Here is a 20,881-nt window from a genome sequence, read left to right on the forward strand (position 1 = left end):
GTTAGCCAGCCTCCGCTCCACACCGCTCCGCAGCGGAGGCCGCTGGCTGGAGCGCTGGTGCCCCGGCGGGCAGCAGTGCTTGCAATACACTGGTGGAAATGATTAATATTTCGATAACATCAGCCAGATGTTTGCTTACCTGTCTAGTAGAACACACGTGAGGTCGGCGTCGAATTGTAGTCCTAGATTTTCACGAAGCTCTCTCCATCTCGGAAAGGTCACACCAATATTTATCCTGGATTTAGCTCTCTTTTTATCCCAAATTCTTCTGGGATCGCTTGGTTGACCCGTACGTTTCCGTTTTACCGGCTTGTTTACCGGACAGCTTTGGTGTCAGAAGGTGCAGCAACCGTCAGTGCATAATCATGATCCATGACGAGTTAGCTTAGCCTAGCAACAGTAACGTCATTCTCTGACGTCTCATCCGGTCTGCTGCTGCTTCTTCTCCTTCATTTAATGTCGATGGTAACTGGAGTTACGTCGCCATTGACATGCGACCTAATGACACGGTCCGTAACTTTTATTAATATTTCATATTTATCTGGGTTTGAAAAATTGTTGGAAACATTTCTGATAATCAAAGTACACAACTAAACAAAATATATAATATTGGTTTAGTCGTTTTTAGACATTTTTATGTGGAAAAACTACATATTATACCTTTAAGTAACCAAAATCTGTCTTCCAAATTTCTCATGCCAATGTCATCTTGACATAGAATAATGGCATTTAGTTGTAAGCTATGGAGAACAAAACCCAAAGTGTGCAAACATAATGTTAACATCCACACATCCTGAAATTCTATCGTCATTTGACATTTAAAATATCGTCAACCCAGTTTTCATTCCAACCAAAATTGAATGTCTGTCCAGCATACCAGTCTAACGCATGGTACCAGCTGAGTTGAGCCCTGGTAAATATGAAGTCTCATTTAATAGGCTAGTTGTTGTAGTGGGTCACATTTAATTATATGAATACATCATTTCTCCACAATGCCCTTTTCTCTCCACAAGATTGATTTAATCTTTGCACTGCTTTTTTATAAAGCCATTTGAGTGCTCATTCTTAAAATTGCCTAAGGGCACCATATGCTTTGGCTTTCTGAAGTGCATTATTTGTTGTTTCAATGAGATAAGCAAATCTAAACATAGTCTTAACACATTCAGAATTGATCCAGAGAACAGGCTGTACTGTAACATTGGGTTTGACAAGTTCCTGCACTGAACAGATTGATGGAATGAAAGTGAAGTGGAGGTGAAATTAATAGTGACCCACACAATTTAGAGAAACTATCAATCTAATTATACGTATATTTAGGAAGTTGTGTTTCTAGGCTTCTGAAAGTTTAGACAAGTCTTTGTGTGTTGGTTTTATTGAATAAGTCCCAAGCCCCAATGTGTCAAGACACAGTAGCTTGGATTTGCTTTTCCTCGTTGCAAAAGATAGGAAATTGTTGCTTCTCTGGAGAGTTGACGCACATCAGTGCTGGTGGATTGGACGGGGAGGGTGATTCCTGCCAATATGCTGCCAATGTGTGGGATTAAATAGAAAACAATGGGTGGGATCATGGTGAGAGCCTTTGTCTCACTCTCTATGGTTTGTGTTTTTGTATATACTTCTTTAAGATATCTTTTGGGGCATTTTTAGTCTTTATTTGATAGGACAGACAAGTGTGAAAGGGGGAGAGAGAGAGGGAGTGACATGCAGCAAAGGGCCACAGGCTGGAGTCGAACCTGGGCCGCTGCGGTAACAGCCTTGTACATGGGGCGCCTGCTCTACCACTAAGCCACCGACGCCCCGTTTTTGTATATACTTGTTACGAAAGTTAAAGTTGCTTCATGTGGTGCCCTGAAGGAACACTACAAAATATATTAAGGGCCATTGAAATATGCAGAGGATCATGTTACTGTGTCAAGGTTTTATTTTCTACCATCACATTTAACTACTAGGTAACAGGACGAATATGTCAGCATTAAGTAATGTGAATCTCTATCCAAGGACAACAGTACTTGCTTTGGGGAGGGCCTTGTTGCTTTAAAAAGTGAAAATGAACTCTAAGCTTCTCTACACACTATCCAGTGATTTCCATACACCCCTTAAGGGAGTTAATGCTCATCCAAGAGTCTGGTTCTTTGATGGACGCTGCCCATTAAAGTGAGTCATGTGACTAAAAAGGGTGTAGCTGTTAACTTCGAATGTCTAATTACATTGTAACACCACTTCCTTAATATCATGAATAAGAAATGAAATGTGACCAAGACCTTGAATCAGGTAAACAAATTTTGTGAAATCAGCACAGCTCATTGTTTGTTGTTTGTCTGTTAATTTCAGGTGTTCCAGCCGTTTTTGTGGCAGTGTGGGCGATTGTCAGGGCAGCACTAGCAGATGCAAGGTGAGAGAGCAAGCCATACTGTGCCTAAATGCAGGCCTTCTTTTACACCAAAAGGTCAAAAAGGTTGATAAGTCTGAAGATTGAACTTGAGAAGACTCAAAAAGAGAACTTTGGGCCAGTATAATTATTGCTTAATTGTGGTGACATTTGAATCATCAGATAAATCTAATTACGTGAATATGCATAATTTAATTGGCAGAAGAACTCTGAATAAATTTTTGTAAGAGGAACATCTCATTTAAAAGTTGTAATATCTGGTACACTTAATGGCCACAAGTATGTGGACATTGAATATTACACCCATATGTAATTGTTAAACTTTTCATTCCATAACCATGGATACTAATATGCTGCTATAAAGGGCTCCACTCTTCTGGGGAGGGCTTTCCACATGATTTAGGAACCTGGCTGCAGGGATTTGCTCCCAGTGTGGTCGGCTCGCAGCTGGCTTTTCCATAGGTGTAGGGGTTGAGGTCAGGACCCTGTAAAGTCCAGTAATGTTCTTTCATACCCAACTCTGAAAAATATTTCTATATGGACATCACTTTGCACATGGGGGTATTATCATGCTAAAACAGGAAAGTACATATGCTGTGGCATTAAGATTTCCCTTAAGTGGAACATAGTGGCCCAGACCATAAAAAACAGACCAAATGTACATTAAAGTATGTAGGTATGCATACTTTAGTCATTATGTGTATTTCAGGAACAAAAAGCATTATAGATGCAGTCCAGGATTTCTGCAGGACAATCTGTAGCTTAATTTGGAATGCATTTGTTGTTTTGCAAAAGTCCACCTACATTTCCCATTTGGAGGAAAATAATGAGAGGTTTTGACCACTGAGTTGAGCGCTGATTGTCATAAATTCTGAAGTAATGGTATTTCCTGCCACCTCTACCTTTCAGTAACCGCTGATAACATTCATTATTTGGCTCTTTCCTGTTCAAAGATTGAAAAAACACCCCATTCTACTGATTCTCTACAAAGGCCACACTACTGGAACAAGGGTTTTAAAAGGGCAGCCGAATTGATATGAGAAATGTCTTGTTCAAGAGCTGTTTTGAGTTGGACAGACTGCTTTGGGCCAAGATGTTGAAAGGTTGAGAAAGAGACATTGCTTCCTGTTCAAAAAATATCTGCCTAAAAACAATGCTGATAGGAGCTGATATTGTAGTTTAATTTTATTTCCACCATGTGACCTGTGATCAGTGGTTGTGCCGTGATGATGGATATTTTAATTGACTGTCACAGAAAGGAAGTGTTTGTGTAAATCACATTGAGCATGGTTTAGCACACTGAGTTTAGGCGAGTTAAGTGTAATTTATCTCCATTATAACTAAATATATAAGGACATTACTTCGGTAATCTCACAGTGCAAACAGATCCTTTCAGCACAGGATTTCTAGACAGCCATCATAAAATAGACAAAAATACATAAAATAGCAGAAATAAATAAATAAATGCAGAGAAGAGACTAAGCAAGAGTGAAAACAACATTTCACATATAGTGGCAGACGGTTACCATTCAATACTCTCGACAGCCTCAGGGAACACTGAGTGAAAAACTAAGTTGTCCATATTACCATCAATTTGGCACTTCCTCAAAGAGTGGAGATGCTGGGTGAGAATCTGTAACAACACTCAGAGCCTTTTGGTGAAGCTGAACTTTATAAGCTGCAGAAAGAAACAGTAGAGAAGACAATCGTTTAGTTTCTTTTAAACTACCATTCAGGCTACCATATTGCACTTTAATATAGAAAGTTAGCTCACTTTCCAAAGTATACTTATCATGTACAGCAACACTGTTACCTTACAGCAAGAGGGTTGTTGGTTAGAACTTTGTTTTGTTTGCCCTTCCCAAGTCCAAGGTCTAAATTTCTCATTGGTGTGGCTTTTTGACTGTGTGTGGTGACCGTGTGACCACTCCGTGTTTACACTGGTGACCCTAAAAATAATTGTAAGGTATAGAATAAGATACCTGAAGAATAAGTCGGTAATTTGTATTCTGTTCAGACTGTTCACAAGTTATGACAACATTCTCAATAGGCTAGGTAAGGCAATATGAAATAGCAGCATTCTTTGCAGTTACAGTACATTTTACACAGCGCAACAATGTCACAAAAAATGTAAGAGGTTTCTTTGTGTTTTTTTGTCTCCTGTTTTTATGTTGTTGTTTTTTTTATTTCACCACAGCCTTCATTTACCATAAATTTCACCTTCATAGTCCCAATCACAACCCGTATGTCAACATTTTTCAAGCTGTTTTATGTATTTGATGCTCAGGAACATGCCTTTGTGTCTGCAGCTTTTTTTATACACAATAAAATCACCACAGGGCTACAGAGAATCATAGTATTTACTCTGTGAACAATGGTCAGCCTGCAAAGCCTGCAAAAGAAAAATCATGTGCTGCTGGTCTCTTGGCACAACAACAGAGGTCATTTTTTTCTCAGTGATCTGAAAAATGGAAAGTCTGTTAACATTGTCCTGCGCTGACTGTCTGACATTGTGTGAAAGAGGAGTCGAACAATCTTTGTGGTAATTGTTGCGGCCATAGTTGGTGCTGATGTATTGGATTGCATTTCATTGTCCAGGGTTTCTATTTTTCTTTGCTTTCGGTAGAGACACAGCTTGACTTAAAGTCAGCTTTCTGCTGTATTGAATTAACGTATTACACCTTTTGTTTTGTTATTACATGTTTGATATATCACATTTGACAATTAGGTAGGTGAATTGGTGAAGTTTAAAGCTGACATAGTTTCACCAATTCTGCAATAATACCAGAAAAATGTAGGAAGTCCAGCAAAATGCACTTCAGCTCTACTTTCATGCCATTTCACCCACATTACTTTGGAGATGTGTTTCTTTAAATCATGTTTGCGTAACATGCAAAGTACACACTCCAGCAGGCTTTAAGTCTGCTCAGCGTTTGAGACAGAACTGCATAATCACGTTTGCATAATCCCCTCGAATGTGGGCAGCAATGTGTGTACATTTTCCTTTGAAGTTTCAATTTAACAAAGCACTTATCAATCCATATTGTTCACATATGGAGAGAATGCCTGGCCAAACTCCCTCACACTTTTCAGTAGTCCCACTAGTGTTAGTTTCACTTTTAGCTAAGATTAGCAGCAATGCCACAAATGTATCTGATGTAATGTGTAAGATAATTTAAGCAACAAAAAGGTAACAGAGAAAATACAAAGTAAGAGAAAGGCGTAGACAATTCTTCTCTACTACAGAGCAAAGCAGGCCAATAAAACCTGTAGGAAGCCAAGTCACTAAATTGAAATGAAATTGAAAACCTGAAATGAAAAATGGAAACACTATGCTGTATGGAAAAGGTTCAATTAAGGATAGAAACTGAAAGTGAGAAAAGATGTGATATCAATAATGAAGAAAAAATAGTGATTCAAATATGATATGATTCAAATAACAAAAAAGGTCATTTGAAAATATGTAAGACCACAAATTGGAAATATCAGAGGAAAATGGAAACTGAAAACGTCTTGAGAAATTGAAATGGACACTGAACTGCAAAACATGCAGTGTATTTGATTTCTGTCTTTTTCCATTTGCATTAACATTTGTCTTCGTAAGCAGTATGTAAATGAGGTCACACCTCCTGCATTTTTATTGTTATCCATCTTTATTTTCCCCTTATTTCTGACACTGTTTACAACTGTTTTTCCACATTACCATCTTCTCTGCTCTTCTCAATGTCTTCTCTGTCACCTGTTTGCCAATTCTTTCTCAACTTTCTCTACACCTTCAGTGTGTCTTTTGAATAACGCTATCCACTTTCTTCTTTGCTGTGCTTCTGATTTTTCCTTCTTCTCTTAGCTCATATCCTCCTCTTATCTTTTTTTTGTGTCAACTGCAGGTGTTGGGAGTTCAGTGCTGGTAACATTAAATGGATCTACCAGGTACCCATCCTGACAGCCATTGGGGTAAGAGTATGAGTGTGAGTTACAGAGCTTGCTGTTTGCTTTTGTTAAGTGTGATTGTAGCTTGAAATGTTGCTTAGATATGTGCACTCTTACTGAGGCTGGAGTATAAATTAACTCCTTTTGAACAGGGTCATTTATCCCAAGTTTGTGGCCTTTTGTGTGTCTGAGTTAAGATATAAATCCAATTAAAAGTTTTCTCAGCTTGTGACAATATCACACTTGGTATAAACTTAAATTTCTCACTCACAATAACCCATGCATATCCTAGTACTTCATTAACAAGCAGCTTATAACAACATTCGCTTTGGGTGACTACCAGTAGAGTGGGACACTTTCTGATTATTTACCTCTGCGTCATATTTAGTTATGATCCAAATGTCTTAGCCCTTTATATGATGCTATTCTAAAAAGTGTAAGAGCGCTTCTGTACTATACAGAAGAAGAAAAAAAAGATAGAGAAATTAAAGTCAGGATGGATGACTTTTCCTGAAACACACATCGACCCCAAACTATATTTTTCCAGGCACTACTGCCAAACTGGGAACCTTTTAATGGCAAACTAGAACACTTAAAAACAGTCTGTTGTTATTTAAGTGAAGGCCTAATGAAATAATATTGTAACAACCACAGAGAATCGGCACCTTAACGTGGTGGGGGGGTTTGCATGTCCCTGTGAACCTGGGAGCTGTGTTGTCCGGGGCTAATAGCCCCTGGTAGGGTCTCCCAAGGCAAAATGGTCCCGAGGGAGGGACCAGACTAAGAGCGATTCAAAGACCTCGATGACACTGACTTTTCGGGAGATGAGCACCTCGCCCGGTATGGGGACACTGGGGCCCCCTCCTGGAGCCAGACCCGGGGGAAGAGCGTATGGTGGCCAGGCCTTAAGGCCCTGACACACCAAGCCGACGACAAAAGAACTAGCGGCGCCGAAGCCGACTGTTCCGTCGTCTATGTCGCCTCACGTCGCCTCACGTCACCCTGTGTCAGTACATTTGAACACACTGCACAGACTACATCCGACGGCCAACCGGCCAATGGCCAGTTCTGCACATGCGTGAGAGGAAATAACTCGGGAAACCAGAAGTCTGACGAATGCATGAAATATAAACAAAGAAGCTAGCGGTTGCTTAGCATTTTCACGCCACTCTCGCTCGCCACAGACGGTTTCGTGTAGCTGATAAAATGTCTGATAAGTTGCAAATGGCACTGGCATTGTCAGCCCTTGGTCTTTTGCTTGTGGAAGAAGAGAGGAAGACGCCGAAAGGAAAAATAAGGAGAAATCGCACGAAATGGGTGAAATCATGGATACTGCAGCAACAGGCTCAAGGGGCTTTCCCGAACCTGTGTCGAGAGCTGGAGACAAATGAAACCTCAGGTTTTAAAAATTTCGCTCAGCTCTTTCCTGTCCAGTTTCACGTGTTGAAGGAACTTGTCAGTCCGATCATCCAGAGGCAGAACACTAACTACCGGGATTGTATCTCCGTTGGGGAGCGGCTGATGATTACACTGCGCCTCTTGGCAACAGGTATGCAAGCTAAAGGTGTCACTATATTAACAGTATATAGGCTATATATATATATATATATATATATATATATACATATATATATATACACATATAGATATAGATAGTTAGATATGGCAATCAGTTTGTCTGATTTATGTTTGTCTCATACAACTTGCAAATTTTCCAGAACGGACATTTCCCTGATATATAAACATTGAAGTAAATAAAATCCCTGAAATTGGGTGAGAATGATTGTCAAAATAATATATGCACCTTGCACTTTATATAAGGATACTGCACTTCACAAATAGAAAAATACTTACTTATTACTACTACAAATATAATGTAGTTGATGATTTAAAATTTCAAAATGTGTTTCATCTGTTTACACCAGATATGAATAGTTCTGGATGAATAAATAATTCTTGTTGTGGTACTCCAAGCCCTGACAGTACCAGACAGTATTGTGTGACGTCAGTGCATGGAATGGTGGTATTCAAGTCCTTTCAGTAGCAGTACTTGAAATGCTGAAAGTATTTAATCCATGACAATACATACACAACTGGTTTTCAGAGCTTTCTTTGTATGTTCAAATTCGTAAAGCCAGACACAGGGTGTGTAGGCCGGTTATTGAACAGGCGTAGACACAAGTGAATGATCTTGACTGTGGAAATGTAAATAATATGGGATTCCTTTTATACGGTGGCCGAGACCCGCCATATGCAAATAAAAGTAACACTGTAAACAAAAATAGATGCCACTGCAAATAAAAAGAAAAGCTTCTGCAAATAAAAGAAAAACGTTGCAAAAAAAAGAAAAACGTTGCAAATAAAAGAAAAACGTTGCAAATAAAAGAAACATCGCAGCAAATAAAAAAAATAAGCGATGCAAATAAAAGAAACACCGCAGCAAATAAAAAACATAAGCGATGCAAATAAAAAAAGCCACAACGGAAGTGGATTACCGGGGACTGTTTTTGCCGATGCACCGGTGTTTTGTGAGAGGAGAAGAAGAAGACGAAGAAGAAGACGAAGAAATAGAGAACGGAGAAACAAGAACAGGAATACAAACTGGAAAACGAACAAGAAAGTAAGTGAAAATGTTAGTGTTTAATGTCGCTACGTGTACTTTTTAATGTGTTATTTGGTGAGGTCATGTAGCCCCAGGTTTGAAGTTGAACTGGACGATGCCGGTGTATTGTTAGCTTCGGCTAACACGGAGAAACCCAATGTGTGGTGCGGAAAGACCTCGAACGAGAGGAGAATCAAGTTCGATAACTTTACTAGAATATGCAGAAAAACACAGTTACATGTCCACCGCACGCTGTCACTCCAGAGCAGTGTCTACCCCAGACAAACACAACTAACAACAGGTACTGAAAGCCCGGAATGAAAACACATCTGAGTGGAAACAACTGAGTTCCGGCAGCTTAATGCGGTCGTTGTTGTTGTTTTTAATCATTAATCATCAAGCTAACAATAATCTAAGGCGTGGGTAACAATAGTTATTTTGATGAATGTGAGGTTTAAGCTGTGTGGGGTGGCCAGGGACTTTTGAGAAAATACCATAATGTCAGATTGAGGTACGGAACGAAAACAACTGACGGTTAAAATGTTCATGCAATTGAAGTCCAAAGCAACCTAATGATACTTGATTTTTTTTTTTGTTGCAGATGTATTGTATAGATGTATACGCTCTGGAGTGACAGCGTGCGGTGGACATGTAACTGTGTTTTTCTGCATATTCTAGTAAAGTTACCGAACTTGATTCTCCTCTCGTTCGAGGTCTTTCCGCACCACACATTGGGTTTCTCCGTGTTAGCCGAAGCTAACAATACACCAGCATCGTCCAGTTCAACTTCAAACCTGGGGCTACATGACCTCACCAAATAACACATTAAAAAGTACACGTAGCGACATTAAACCCTAACATTTTCACTTACTTTCTTGTTCGTTTTCCAGTTTGTATTCCTGTTCTTGTTTCTCCGTTCTCTATTTCTTCGTCTTCTTCTTCGTCTTCTTCTTTTCCTCTCACAAAACACCGGTGCATCGGCAAAAACAGTCCCCGGTAATCCACTTCCGTTGTGGCTTCTTTTATTTGCATCGCTTATTTTTTTTATTTGCTGCGATGTTTCTTTTATTTGCAACGTTTTTCTTTTATTTGCAACGTTTTTCTTTTATTTGCAGAAGCTTTTCTTTTTATTTGCAGTGGCATCTATTTTTGTTTACAGTGTTACTTTTATTTGCATATGGCGGGTCTCGGCCACCGTACTTTTAGTATGTAAAGACAGCACATTAATTAGCCGAGGGAAACAGTATTGTGTGACGTAAATGGATGGATTGGTGATATTTCAAGCCCTTTCAGTAGCAGTACTTGAAACTGTGACTGTATTTAATCCATACAATACATACAAAACTGTTTTTTTGTGCTTTCTGTGCAAATAATTCACACTGTAACAGATAACTGAGTTATGTGCTTTTTACTTTTACTTTTTGTTAATAATCCTGTTTATTTTAACTATATATTTGTAAATACTCTTGTTAAATTTCTATATTTTCACTTATCTTTCCACTCTTGCAAGGAGCACCTGTAACACACATAATTTCCCCTCAGGGATCAATAAAGTATTTCTGATTCTGATTATATTTACAGGGGAAAGCTTCAGGAGCCTTTCTTACCACTTCCGAGTGGGAGTATCAACAATTCGGCAATTGGTTCCTGAAACCTGTGCAGCAATCTACCAGGTTTTAAAGGAGAAATACTTGAAGGTATGTGTGATATGAGGTTTATAGTGCTGTCTGTTAAAGTTATCAGGGGTCTGACATATGAAACTAGCCATCATGGGTTTTACATTGTATTTTCCTGTTTTTCAGTGCCCAGACACAATTGAGTGGCAGCAAGTAGCCGATGGATTTCAGGCTCAGTGGAACTTCCCAAACTGCCTAGGTGCTCTGGATGGGAAACACATCAACATTCACCCCCCACCAGGAACTGGATCAACATTCTACAACTACAAACATACATTTTCCATAGTCCTAATGGCACTGGTTGACAGAAAATACAAGTTCCTTTATGTAGATGTTGGTTGCAATGGGCGGATTTCTGATGGCGGAGTGTGTGGTGGATGCTCACTGCAGGATGCTCTGGAGAAGAGAACATCCAATATCCCTGCCCCTGCATCACCTCCTGCTTCTGACCAGCTGGCTCCTTATTGCATTGTGGCAGATGAGGCATTTCCCTTGAAGGAGTACCTCATGAAGCCATATCCGAACCGCAGGCTATCTGTAGAGTAACGCATCTTCAATTACAGACTGTCACGAGCTCGGAGGGTGGTAGAAAACGCTTTTGGAATCCTAGCCAATCGTTTTCGGGTCTTTCTAACCACCATTAACATTCAAGACACTGCCAAAGTGGAGGACATTGTTTTGGCTTGCTGTGCTCTGCACAACTTCCTGCGGACCGAGAGCTGTGACCAAAACATGGCAGGGATCGTTGACCAGGAAGGACCAAATCATGACACTGTCCCAGGAAGATGGAGACATGACCCTGACCTACAGCAGGCTTGCCTGCCACACACAACCAATGCTACAACACAAGCCAAGCAGCACAGGGATGAACTATGCCGTTACTTCATGTCTGATATTGGTGCAGTGCCTTTTCAGTGGGGCAAAATATAGGAAATGTGTATGCCTATTGATTGTATGATATTGTAGTGTCTGACAAGAAAACAACTTGGCTGTGTGTTTCAGGTCTATGGCTGTAGTCTAAAAATACACAATAAAGTTATTTTGCAGCCCATTCTTGTCTGGAGTTCAATCTGTTGAAAGTACACTCTCTCAAAGTCAAAGTGTTTTATTACCAAATGTGCAGGACAATGAAATGCTTATAAATGTAACAGTCAACTGCATAGCACAGCATTAAATGGAACTATTTACATCTGTTACAACTTCCACATCCAACATAACAGATTGCTAAACTATCTGTCAGAGGTTTCTGATGCCAGGTTCTGGTCCACTGAATACTTGAAGAGACAGTTGTCCACATCGTGCTGGAAATAGGGCAGTAAATGTGGGGGCAAGTTCCGCATTCTGTGCTCAGTGTTCTTGCAGTAGGCATGGATGGCATCATTGCTCTCTTCCTGAGAAGCTAACTTCTCCAGGGTTTGACCAATGGTGCGCATCAAGTGAGATGACTCCTCACTGATAGACTCGTCCAGCATGTTCCTGCTGCGCTTCACCCGAGGCCTCGGAGTGCTTGACTGGCTGGAGGTGCTTGGCAGTGGGTCCTCTCTGGTGGGTGTAAGTGCGGACTGTGCTCCACAGATGGTGGATTCTGCTAGGGGAGTGCTGGGTCTGTGTTCAGCAAAGAAGCAGGGCTCCTCTGAGGTGCTGGTCCAGTCTGAGGGTGTCTCAGAATCAGCATCAGCTGAAGGTTCCTTATAAAAACAAAAAATAAATTCACAATTGTGGAAGATAATGGGAGAGTGAAACCAAGTTAATGTACGAAAGGATACATGTGAAAAGAGGGGTACAAACTAGGGCTGCTCGATTATGCCAAAAATCATAATCATGATTATTTTGGTCAATATTGAGATCACCATAATTTAACACGATTACTTTTTGACTCTTATTATGCATACAGGTGTTTCCCCCGCAGGCTCCACTTCACACAGCTGCCCGCTGCTTCTTCCCACTTTAATCTAAATAACAACCGGGGCTCGGTGCTCCGGTTGGATACAAACAGCTAGCTGTGAGGCTAGCGGGGCGTTAGCCACAGCACGACCGGAGGGAAACACAGCAAGTTAGCCTCCGCTAGCCGCAGCACGACTGGAGGGAAACACAGCAAGTTAGTCTCCGCTAGCTTCCCAGCTATCCCCGGCTCTCCGTTGAAATGACAAAAGAAAGAAACAGTGTTTTCTTTTTACTCAACAAATAAAAGGGTTCAGTTACCACGATAGTTAGGTTGGAGGAGGTTTCCTTCCTTTTTGTGTAGGGCTCCAAAAACTGCAGCCGGGTCAGTATCCACTGCTGCCTGCCAGTCTTCTGTGCTCCAACACTCCCTGAGGGTGCAAGTTTCTTGTACCGGGTATACTGGGATCGCAGAGATTCCCACCTCTTCCTGAGCTCTTTCTCTGACAAACAAAAAGAAAGAACTTATTCATCGTGCGTGAGCTAGCAAACAATAACAAACAATTCCTGCTAAAGAGCTCAATGGTCAGAAAGAAAATCTTACCCGATATAACAAGCTTATTTTCAACCTCACGCCAGAGCTCTCTTTTCACCACTCAGTTGGCATAGCATTTTGCTGTGATGTTGTACAGAGCTGGCCTCTCCTGAATCATTGTGATCAGCTGGTCTTCAGTGTCGTCGTTCCAGACGGCCATGGCATTGTGAAAATATTCACGAAAGTTCAGATGAAATGCAGATCAAAAATAAGCCTTCTGTGTGTGCCCTCTGTACGCAGATCAAAAATAAGCCTTCTGTGTGTGCCCTCTGTACTTTATCGTTTGTTTTCTTTCGTCACTTCCGTTTCTCTTCTTGTGCACTGATTCGCTAAGCTGAACAGCCAATAAGAGTGATCACTCTCACCTGAACAGCCAATCAGAGTGATCTCTCACCGACAAGCCCCACCGCTGATTCAACAGCCCTATTGACTTTGTCGTTTGCTTTCTTTCGTCATTTCCTTTTCTCTTCTCGTGCACTAATTCGCTAAGCTGAACAGCCAGATCTCTTTCACCGACTAGTTCCGTCACAGATTCAACATGCCCAATTGGCTAAAAAGCCGCCAACGCGGAAGTGCCGATGGTGCGGGACACACCGCAAAAACTAGGCCGAGAGACGCTCACCGACGGCCCGACGGCTGACCGTCGGCTTGGTGTGTCAGGACCTTTAGGCCATGGGGCCCGGTCGGGCTCAGCCTGAACAGATTACATGGAGCCATCACCCTTTAGGCCCACCACCTGCAGGGACAGAAATCAGGGGCAAGGGTGCATTGTGTGCCAGACGGCAGGCAAGTGCGGGCCCCCTGGCATGCTGATTCCTGGCATTGCGGTGTGGCTTTGGGAATGTGGTACTCACAAGCCCCGGCTGAGCACTGTCGTGTTGGGGTTCTCCCCGGAGAATGAGAGGGTCGCCCCGATGCGACTGCGGGTCACAAAGAGAAGGTCTCTGACTGTTGTTTGTGCGTATGCTCCGAACAGCAGTGCGGAGTACCTGGCCTTCTTGGAGTCTCTTGATGGCGTCCTGCAAGGGGTGCCGGCTGGGGACTCCATAGTTCTCCTGAGGGACTTCAACGCTCATGTGGGCAATGACAGAGAAACCTGGAGGGGGGTGATTGGGAGGAACGGCCCGCCTGATCTGAACCAAAGTGGTGTTTTGTTATTGGACTTCTGTGCGAGTCATGGATTGGCCATAACGAACACCATGTTTGAGCACAAAGTACATAAGTGTACCTGGTACCAGAACACCCTAGGCCAAAGATCAATGATCGACCATGTGGTTGTATCATCAGATCTGCGGCCGTGTGTCTTGGACACTGGTGAAGAGGGGACCAAAGCTGTCAAACTGTCGAACACCTGGGGAGGCTGCCGGACAGACCTGGTAAACCCAAATGTGTAGTAAGGATGAACTAGGAACGTCTGGCTGAGGCCCCTGTCCGTGGGGTCTTCAACTCCCACCTCCTGAAGAATTTCTCGTGCATCCCAGGGGAGGTTGTGGAAATGGAGTCTGAGTGGTCCATGTTCAAAGCCTCCATTGTGGAGGTGGCTGCTAGGAGCTGTGGTCAGTGCCTGTCATGGCGGCAACTGAAGAATCCGCTGGTGGACACCAGCGGTGAGGGAGGCCGTCAGGCTGAAGAAGGAGGCCTATCAGGTCTGGCTGGCCCAGTGGTCTCCTGAAGCAGCAGACAGGTACCGGTTGGTCAGAAGGACTGCAGTTGTGGCGGTTGCTGAAGCAAAAACCCGGGTGTGCAAGGAGTTCAGGGAGGCTATGGAGAAGGACTTTCGGTTGGCCTCAAGGAAGTTCCGGCAGACCGTTAGCTGATTCAAGAAGGGAAAGCAGGGCTTGTCTCAGGCTGGGCTCAGCAGATTGGGAGAACTGGTGACCTGAACTGACCTCCTGAACATGGCCATCACGTCCACCGTGAACAAGGCAGAGCCTGAAGACTCGGGGGAACTCTCGCCCATATCCCTGGCAGAGGTTGCTGTGGTAGTTAAAAAGCTCCCCAGTGGCAAGGCGCCGGGTGTGGATGAGATTTGCCCTGAGATGTTGAAGGCTCTGGACACTATTGGGCTGTCTTGCTTGACATGCCTTTTCAGTGTCGTGTGGAGGTCGGGTACGGTGCCTGCAGAGTGGCAGACCGGGGTGGTGGTTGCCATCTTCAAAAAAGGGGACCTGAGGTTGTGCTTTTAACTATCGGGTTGTCACACTGCTCAGCCTCCCGGGTAAAGTTTACTCCAGGGTGCTGGAAAGGAGGCTCCGACTGATTGTCAGACCTCAGATTCATGAGGAGCAATGCGCATTCCAACCTGGACGTGGAACAGTGGACCAGCTCTTTACCCTTGCAAGGCTGCTGGAGGGGTCGTGGGTGTTTGCTCATCCAGTCTACTTGGAGAAGGCTTGCGGCAGCGTCCCTTGGGGGGTCTTGTGGGGGGTACTGCAGGAGAACGGGGTGCCAGGCTCGCTGCTACGAGCCTTCTGGTCCCTGTATGACCAAAGTGAGAGCTGTGTCCGCATACTTGGTGTAAAGTCAAACACGTTCTCGGTGGGTGTTGGCCTCCGCCAGGGTGGTCCCTTGTCACCAATCCTGTTTGTGATTTTCATGGACAGGATCTCAAGGCGCAGCCGAGGGCAGGAAGGGGTCCGGTTTCATGACCTCAGAATTGCATCTCTGCTTTTTGCAGATGACATGGTTCTGTTGGCTCCATTACACCATGACCTCCAGCATGCACTGGGGCGGTTTGCAGCCGAGTGTGAAGCAGCTGGGATAAGAGTCAGCACCTCCAAGTCTGAGGCCATGGTTCTATGTGGGAAACCAGTGGATTGCCCTCTCTTTTTTTTTTAAAGAAGGGGTGCAGGTAAAGTAGATTCCCCTCCCTCCCTTCCTGAACCACTCACAATATCTTGTAATGGGTTTAATTCATGAACATCTCTTTTTTCAATTAATGCAGACAGGGTAAATTTGATTTCTGCTTTTTGTATGTTAGTTTTGTCTACACATCAGTACAGCCAGTACAAGTGAATGCCTCCCTGTCTTCAATGAGACGATTCTCCTTGACACATGTTTGGGATCATTGGGATAATTGTCACCACCATATCTCACTTTGTAAACATTGCAAATGTCCTGGCTGCTTGGACTAGTATCCTCCATCTTCCTTGGTTTTTGTTTCGAGGCAATGTATGAAAAATGTTAATCACAATAAATAAATAAGTCCATGTCAAATTATCCAGCTAGCCAGCTAAATTTATGAGGGACACATAAAAAAAAGGTAACTCAGTTCCCCTTCTAGAATGACTTGAAAGGTTGTCTCAGTTTACTCGTAACACACTGTACCACATTAACAATATGCTGTTTGCAGACTGGGACAGTATCAAAATTGCATTAAAAAAAGAAGATTAATATAAACATGATTTGTTTTAAAATTCTGATTCACCACTACAACCAAAACTATCCATAATTTTATTCTTTTCTATCACCTGAACATTATTCGCCTCGTAACACTATGTCATTTAACTTTCAATCCCAGTATTCACGTTATGTTTGCTGACAAAAGTAAGCTCATCAACTTAAAGCACTATTATGATTGCATAGAGCCACAATTAACCGCCTGCCACCTCATTCTGATTGTTGCGAGGTAGTTACTGTTACTGTTATTATCATCATACTTTAGGAATAATTATGAGTTTATAGCTTTGTACAGCATTTTGTTGCAGCAGGTGGTAGCCTAGTTAAAGCCTCTACAAGGAACTTTCATTTTGAGTTGATTTTGGTGACCCTGTGGACAAAAGCGGTAGTGTTTTGCCGGAATGAAGCCTACATTTCCCATGAGCTCTAGCGCATATTGTCGTAAAGACCCTTACCTGGCTCGCGCATGTGTTTGTTTTGGGGATGAATGAAACAACAAGACGGGAAAACTTTGCCCCCGCTCCTATCAGGGATCCCAGCTCACCTCTGCCGCGCCCCAGCTCCACCTCTCCGGCTTAAGCGCCACTGCTGCCAGGGTAAAAGCAGCGGTCGGCTGGTAAGCGCCACTGCTGCCAGGGTAAAAGCAGCGGTCGGCTGGTAAGGATGAAGCCTGTTTGGCAAGCACTTCCACGGCTTCTTGGACTGAGTATGGAGCGGTGCCTCGCCTCTTTATTTCTCGGCACTCGCTGGACCCTGTCGACACCTGGCTGGTACCTGTCGTCGGCCCGGATGAGGTGTTCCAGCCCCAAGGCCCCTACTCTCCTCATCCCTGCTGGCGCGGGGTGAATCTGCGCAACCTGCAGCCTCTGTGTGTGGCTCCCCGGCAACTAACGCCGGCTCCCTGCGGACATCGGGTCGAGGAGGAGGAATAGCGACTATTTAGTCACTAAATGTAAGCAGCTAGGTAAGATGACGTGTGCCGTCTGAGTGCCGTAAATCGTTTCGTCCTGGAAGCGACCTGGGGCGGACCCGGACACAGTTTCCTAAAGGTATGGATATACACTATATAGAAATAGCTTATCTTCACACCGATGGTCTCATTTGCTGTTGTAGGTCACGCACAGACATCAGCAGAAACGAGAGACTTTTGCATATCCAGTTAAAAGTTCCTTGTAGCGGCTTTAAGATGAAGGTGCCAAAGATGCCTGCTGTGATAATAATATTCAGAATAATTGTAAGTTGTTGAGTCATGTTTTCTCCTCTCAGTTACTTGGCAGTCAGTTTTCATGTATTGCAATGACTCATGGTGTTTAGTCACAAACTACTTCCTGCTTGTTGACCTAATTGTTTTTTGTCTGACCTCACACTGTCGCCTCATGAAGGACTGGTTAAGCATCTTCAAAACTAAAACATCATTTGTCTTTGACTAAATATTCCTCACCTGAATGACTGAAGAATCTTTCTGATGTTATTCTGTTATTATGCATGCCAGGCCTTTTTCATGCACTGGCACAATACAAATAAAGTGTGTGACAGGCTAAAACTCAGATCACCAGGTTTCCTCTTTTATGTACATACATATAAATATACTCTGTCACTGTATTATAGCTGGAATGAAGGATTTTCTTGACACATGGATGTATGTTATTTTAATATCTACTAAAGCCATAGAAACAGAATGAGAGTAGAACAGACACTTTCTGCTGTGGTCATTTGACTAGTGCAAAAGAAAATGCAGATAGTTGTTAGTTGTTATGGTGGGGGGACCACTTCTACCTTTTCTTATAGCCACCAGCCACTGGTCATGTGTGTCCATGACAATAGTGTGTAAAAAATATTCTTCTAATAATATTAAGCAACTGTGACTTTAAGTGACAGGAAACTGAAGCAAAAAAATGTCACAATTAACCCTGAGACAGAAAATAACCTCAGAGTCGGTTTAACAAGCAAGTTTTTAATGATCTCTGGGTTATTCTAAAAGTGAAAGAGAAGAGATACATTAAGGAAGAAACTGTGAGGAGCAGGGAGGGAAAAGCATTAAAGACTGTCTCTGATTTTCCTCTCTGTCTATTCATGACACACATTATGCAGACATGGTACTTAAAATGAGAAGATAATTTCCCCCTAAGTCAAGATGCATATACATACACTATAGGAATTTGAAAGTGGATACTATAGATTTAGTCATGCCAAGTGTATGATAGTGTGTATACCGAAGTGCCTTGTACATCATCAGTTATTTGAATAAAATATTTAATATGTTAATATTAAATGTCCTCTCTTGTTGTCTCTATCTTCTTTTAATTCAAAATCAAATGAGCTTTGTGGTATGAGTAGTCTATTTGATCCCAGCACAAATCATGAAAATCAATAAGGATTAGCAACAGTCTCTCTCTTTGTCCTTTACCTGCTATGCTCTGCACAAGTACTCTATGGGCTGGGGATTCTTTTTAGCATTGGAGCCTGTCGTAAATGGACACATTAAGAAAAAAGAACATAGTGTGTTTGTTTATGCGGTGTCTTGCTGTGAGGACAACAGAATGAATTCATGACCAAACTACTGAAAAATTACACAGTTGTTGAAAGACATGCTCTGCCCTGAGTCGCCTGTTTCTGTCTGCTGATTGAGTTAAGTGTCTACCAAGCTGTGATTTGAAAACACTCCTGCAGATTACAGTGCGACAGCATTGCTTAATGAGGACTAATACACTGTTGGTTGTAACACATTCTCCTGAAGATACAGCAAGTGTCGCCCTGCGGACATAAGACCACATGCTACGTTGTAGATTTAATTCGACAGTTCTTATTAAACTAATGCAGTGACTTACTTCTAATTATTTCTAATGTTTCAAAATATTTCGAGAACTCTTAACATCAGGAAAGTTATTATTTCTGTGTCCTGCTAGAATACGACTTGGTGAGATATGGGCTTCTAATAACTGACCAAGGTGTGATACCGAAACTCATTTAACATTCCATGTTTTTTTGGAGAGAAATATTTGATAGGTTTGCTAGTTGCCAAATTAGGCTTTGTGTTACCAGATTAGTGATATTTCACTCTGCTATACTAAAACTGATACTAACAATGAGGTGATGATTGGTGAAGCTCAAACTAGATGGGACCTTTTGTCATTTACGAGTCAACAATGTGGAAATCTATAGATTTGAGCTTTAAAAGTATGTTTTCTTTGACTGAATTTGTTAAATTTGCAATAATGATATGCCTTTTGTGAATACAAAATGAATAACTACATGTTTGGCTCCACTTGTAAAACGTAGATGTTATGTAATTAACCCAAGGGGAAAAAGCCAGTCAGTGCCAATTAAAATTGGTTTCTTATTTTCAAAATATATTAATTATAGTAACAGGAGCTAAGAACACTTACATATGCTGCATACATTAAGAGCTTTGCACCTCTGTTTTTCTGTTTCAGCTCAACTTCATCTTGTTTGTGAACATTGTAAGAGTGTTGGCCACGAAAATTCGAGAGACAAACGCAGGGAGATACGACACCAGGAAACAGTACAGGTTTGTTACTCAACTGACTGACCTCTATAAAACCAGCAGACCACTTTATGTCCAGGGTTGGAGTTTAATGTAAATTGTCTACAGTGTTGGGAAAACTACATTAAAACTGTAATTTAAGCTACTTAACAATGAAAGCAGTTAAACTATATGTATATCTTAACTACTTTCAAACAAATTCAGCTTGTCAAAGTACAACTATTTTCAAAAAGTAGTTCAGCAACATCCAAACTACATCACAGGAAATGATCACAATGATCTGAACTGACACTGAGTAAATTGTAGGTGTGTTTGATGTAGGGACTAATGCAGGCCAATCCTCATCTAGGCAGCCTGAGGATGCGTTTTAAGGAGATAATAATAAGCAGCTGTTGGGGTGGAATCGGAAAAATGCCCAACTTCTAGGGAAATTCATAATATGATTGCAGTTATCTTGGTTATAAACCAGATTTTGGTCAAATAGCAGATGATTGTAATCAAATGACAACTGTGGTCAATGAGCTGTAGCATGGTGCCATATTATAAAGCACAAAACATCCTGAGAATACTATGAATATGTAACTAACTACAAAAACTGTATGACTGAAAGTATTTACTGAAAAAGCTACTGAGATTTAAATGTAATTTAACTGCCACCCAACTACTTCAAATTGTAGTTGAACTAGTAATTAAACTACATATAGTTAACTACTTGGCAACACTGATTGTATGCTGCAAAATTGTGTTTTCAGTAAACACAATTGTTATGCCCAGCTCGTTTAAGAGCAAAACAAAAGAGGGAGAACCACACAGCAACCAGTTAGATTAACCAAAAATTTATTTAAAGAATAAGATTTAAATGCAGATCAATAATCAGTGGTGTGGTGAGAGGTGTTGGATGTAT

General features: G+C 41.9%; 1 protein-coding gene across 1 annotated transcript in view; it reads left to right on the forward strand.

The window, feature by feature from the left end:
• Positions 1-20,881, forward strand: part of pth2ra (parathyroid hormone 2 receptor a) — a 95,777-nt gene that overhangs the window by 60,226 nt on the left and 14,670 nt on the right. Inside the window, exons 8-10 of the mRNA XM_050048833.1 lie at positions 2,332-2,392; positions 6,277-6,343; positions 19,907-20,001. Of these exons, the coding sequence (XP_049904790.1) occupies positions 2,332-2,392; positions 6,277-6,343; positions 19,907-20,001 (223 nt within the window). The remainder of the gene's footprint in view (positions 1-2,331; positions 2,393-6,276; positions 6,344-19,906; positions 20,002-20,881) is intronic.

The sequence above is a fragment of the Epinephelus moara genome, chromosome 7, assembly GCF_006386435.1.
Source record: "Epinephelus moara isolate mb chromosome 7, YSFRI_EMoa_1.0, whole genome shotgun sequence".
Classification (NCBI taxonomy): Eukaryota; Metazoa; Chordata; class Actinopteri; order Perciformes; family Serranidae; genus Epinephelus; species Epinephelus moara.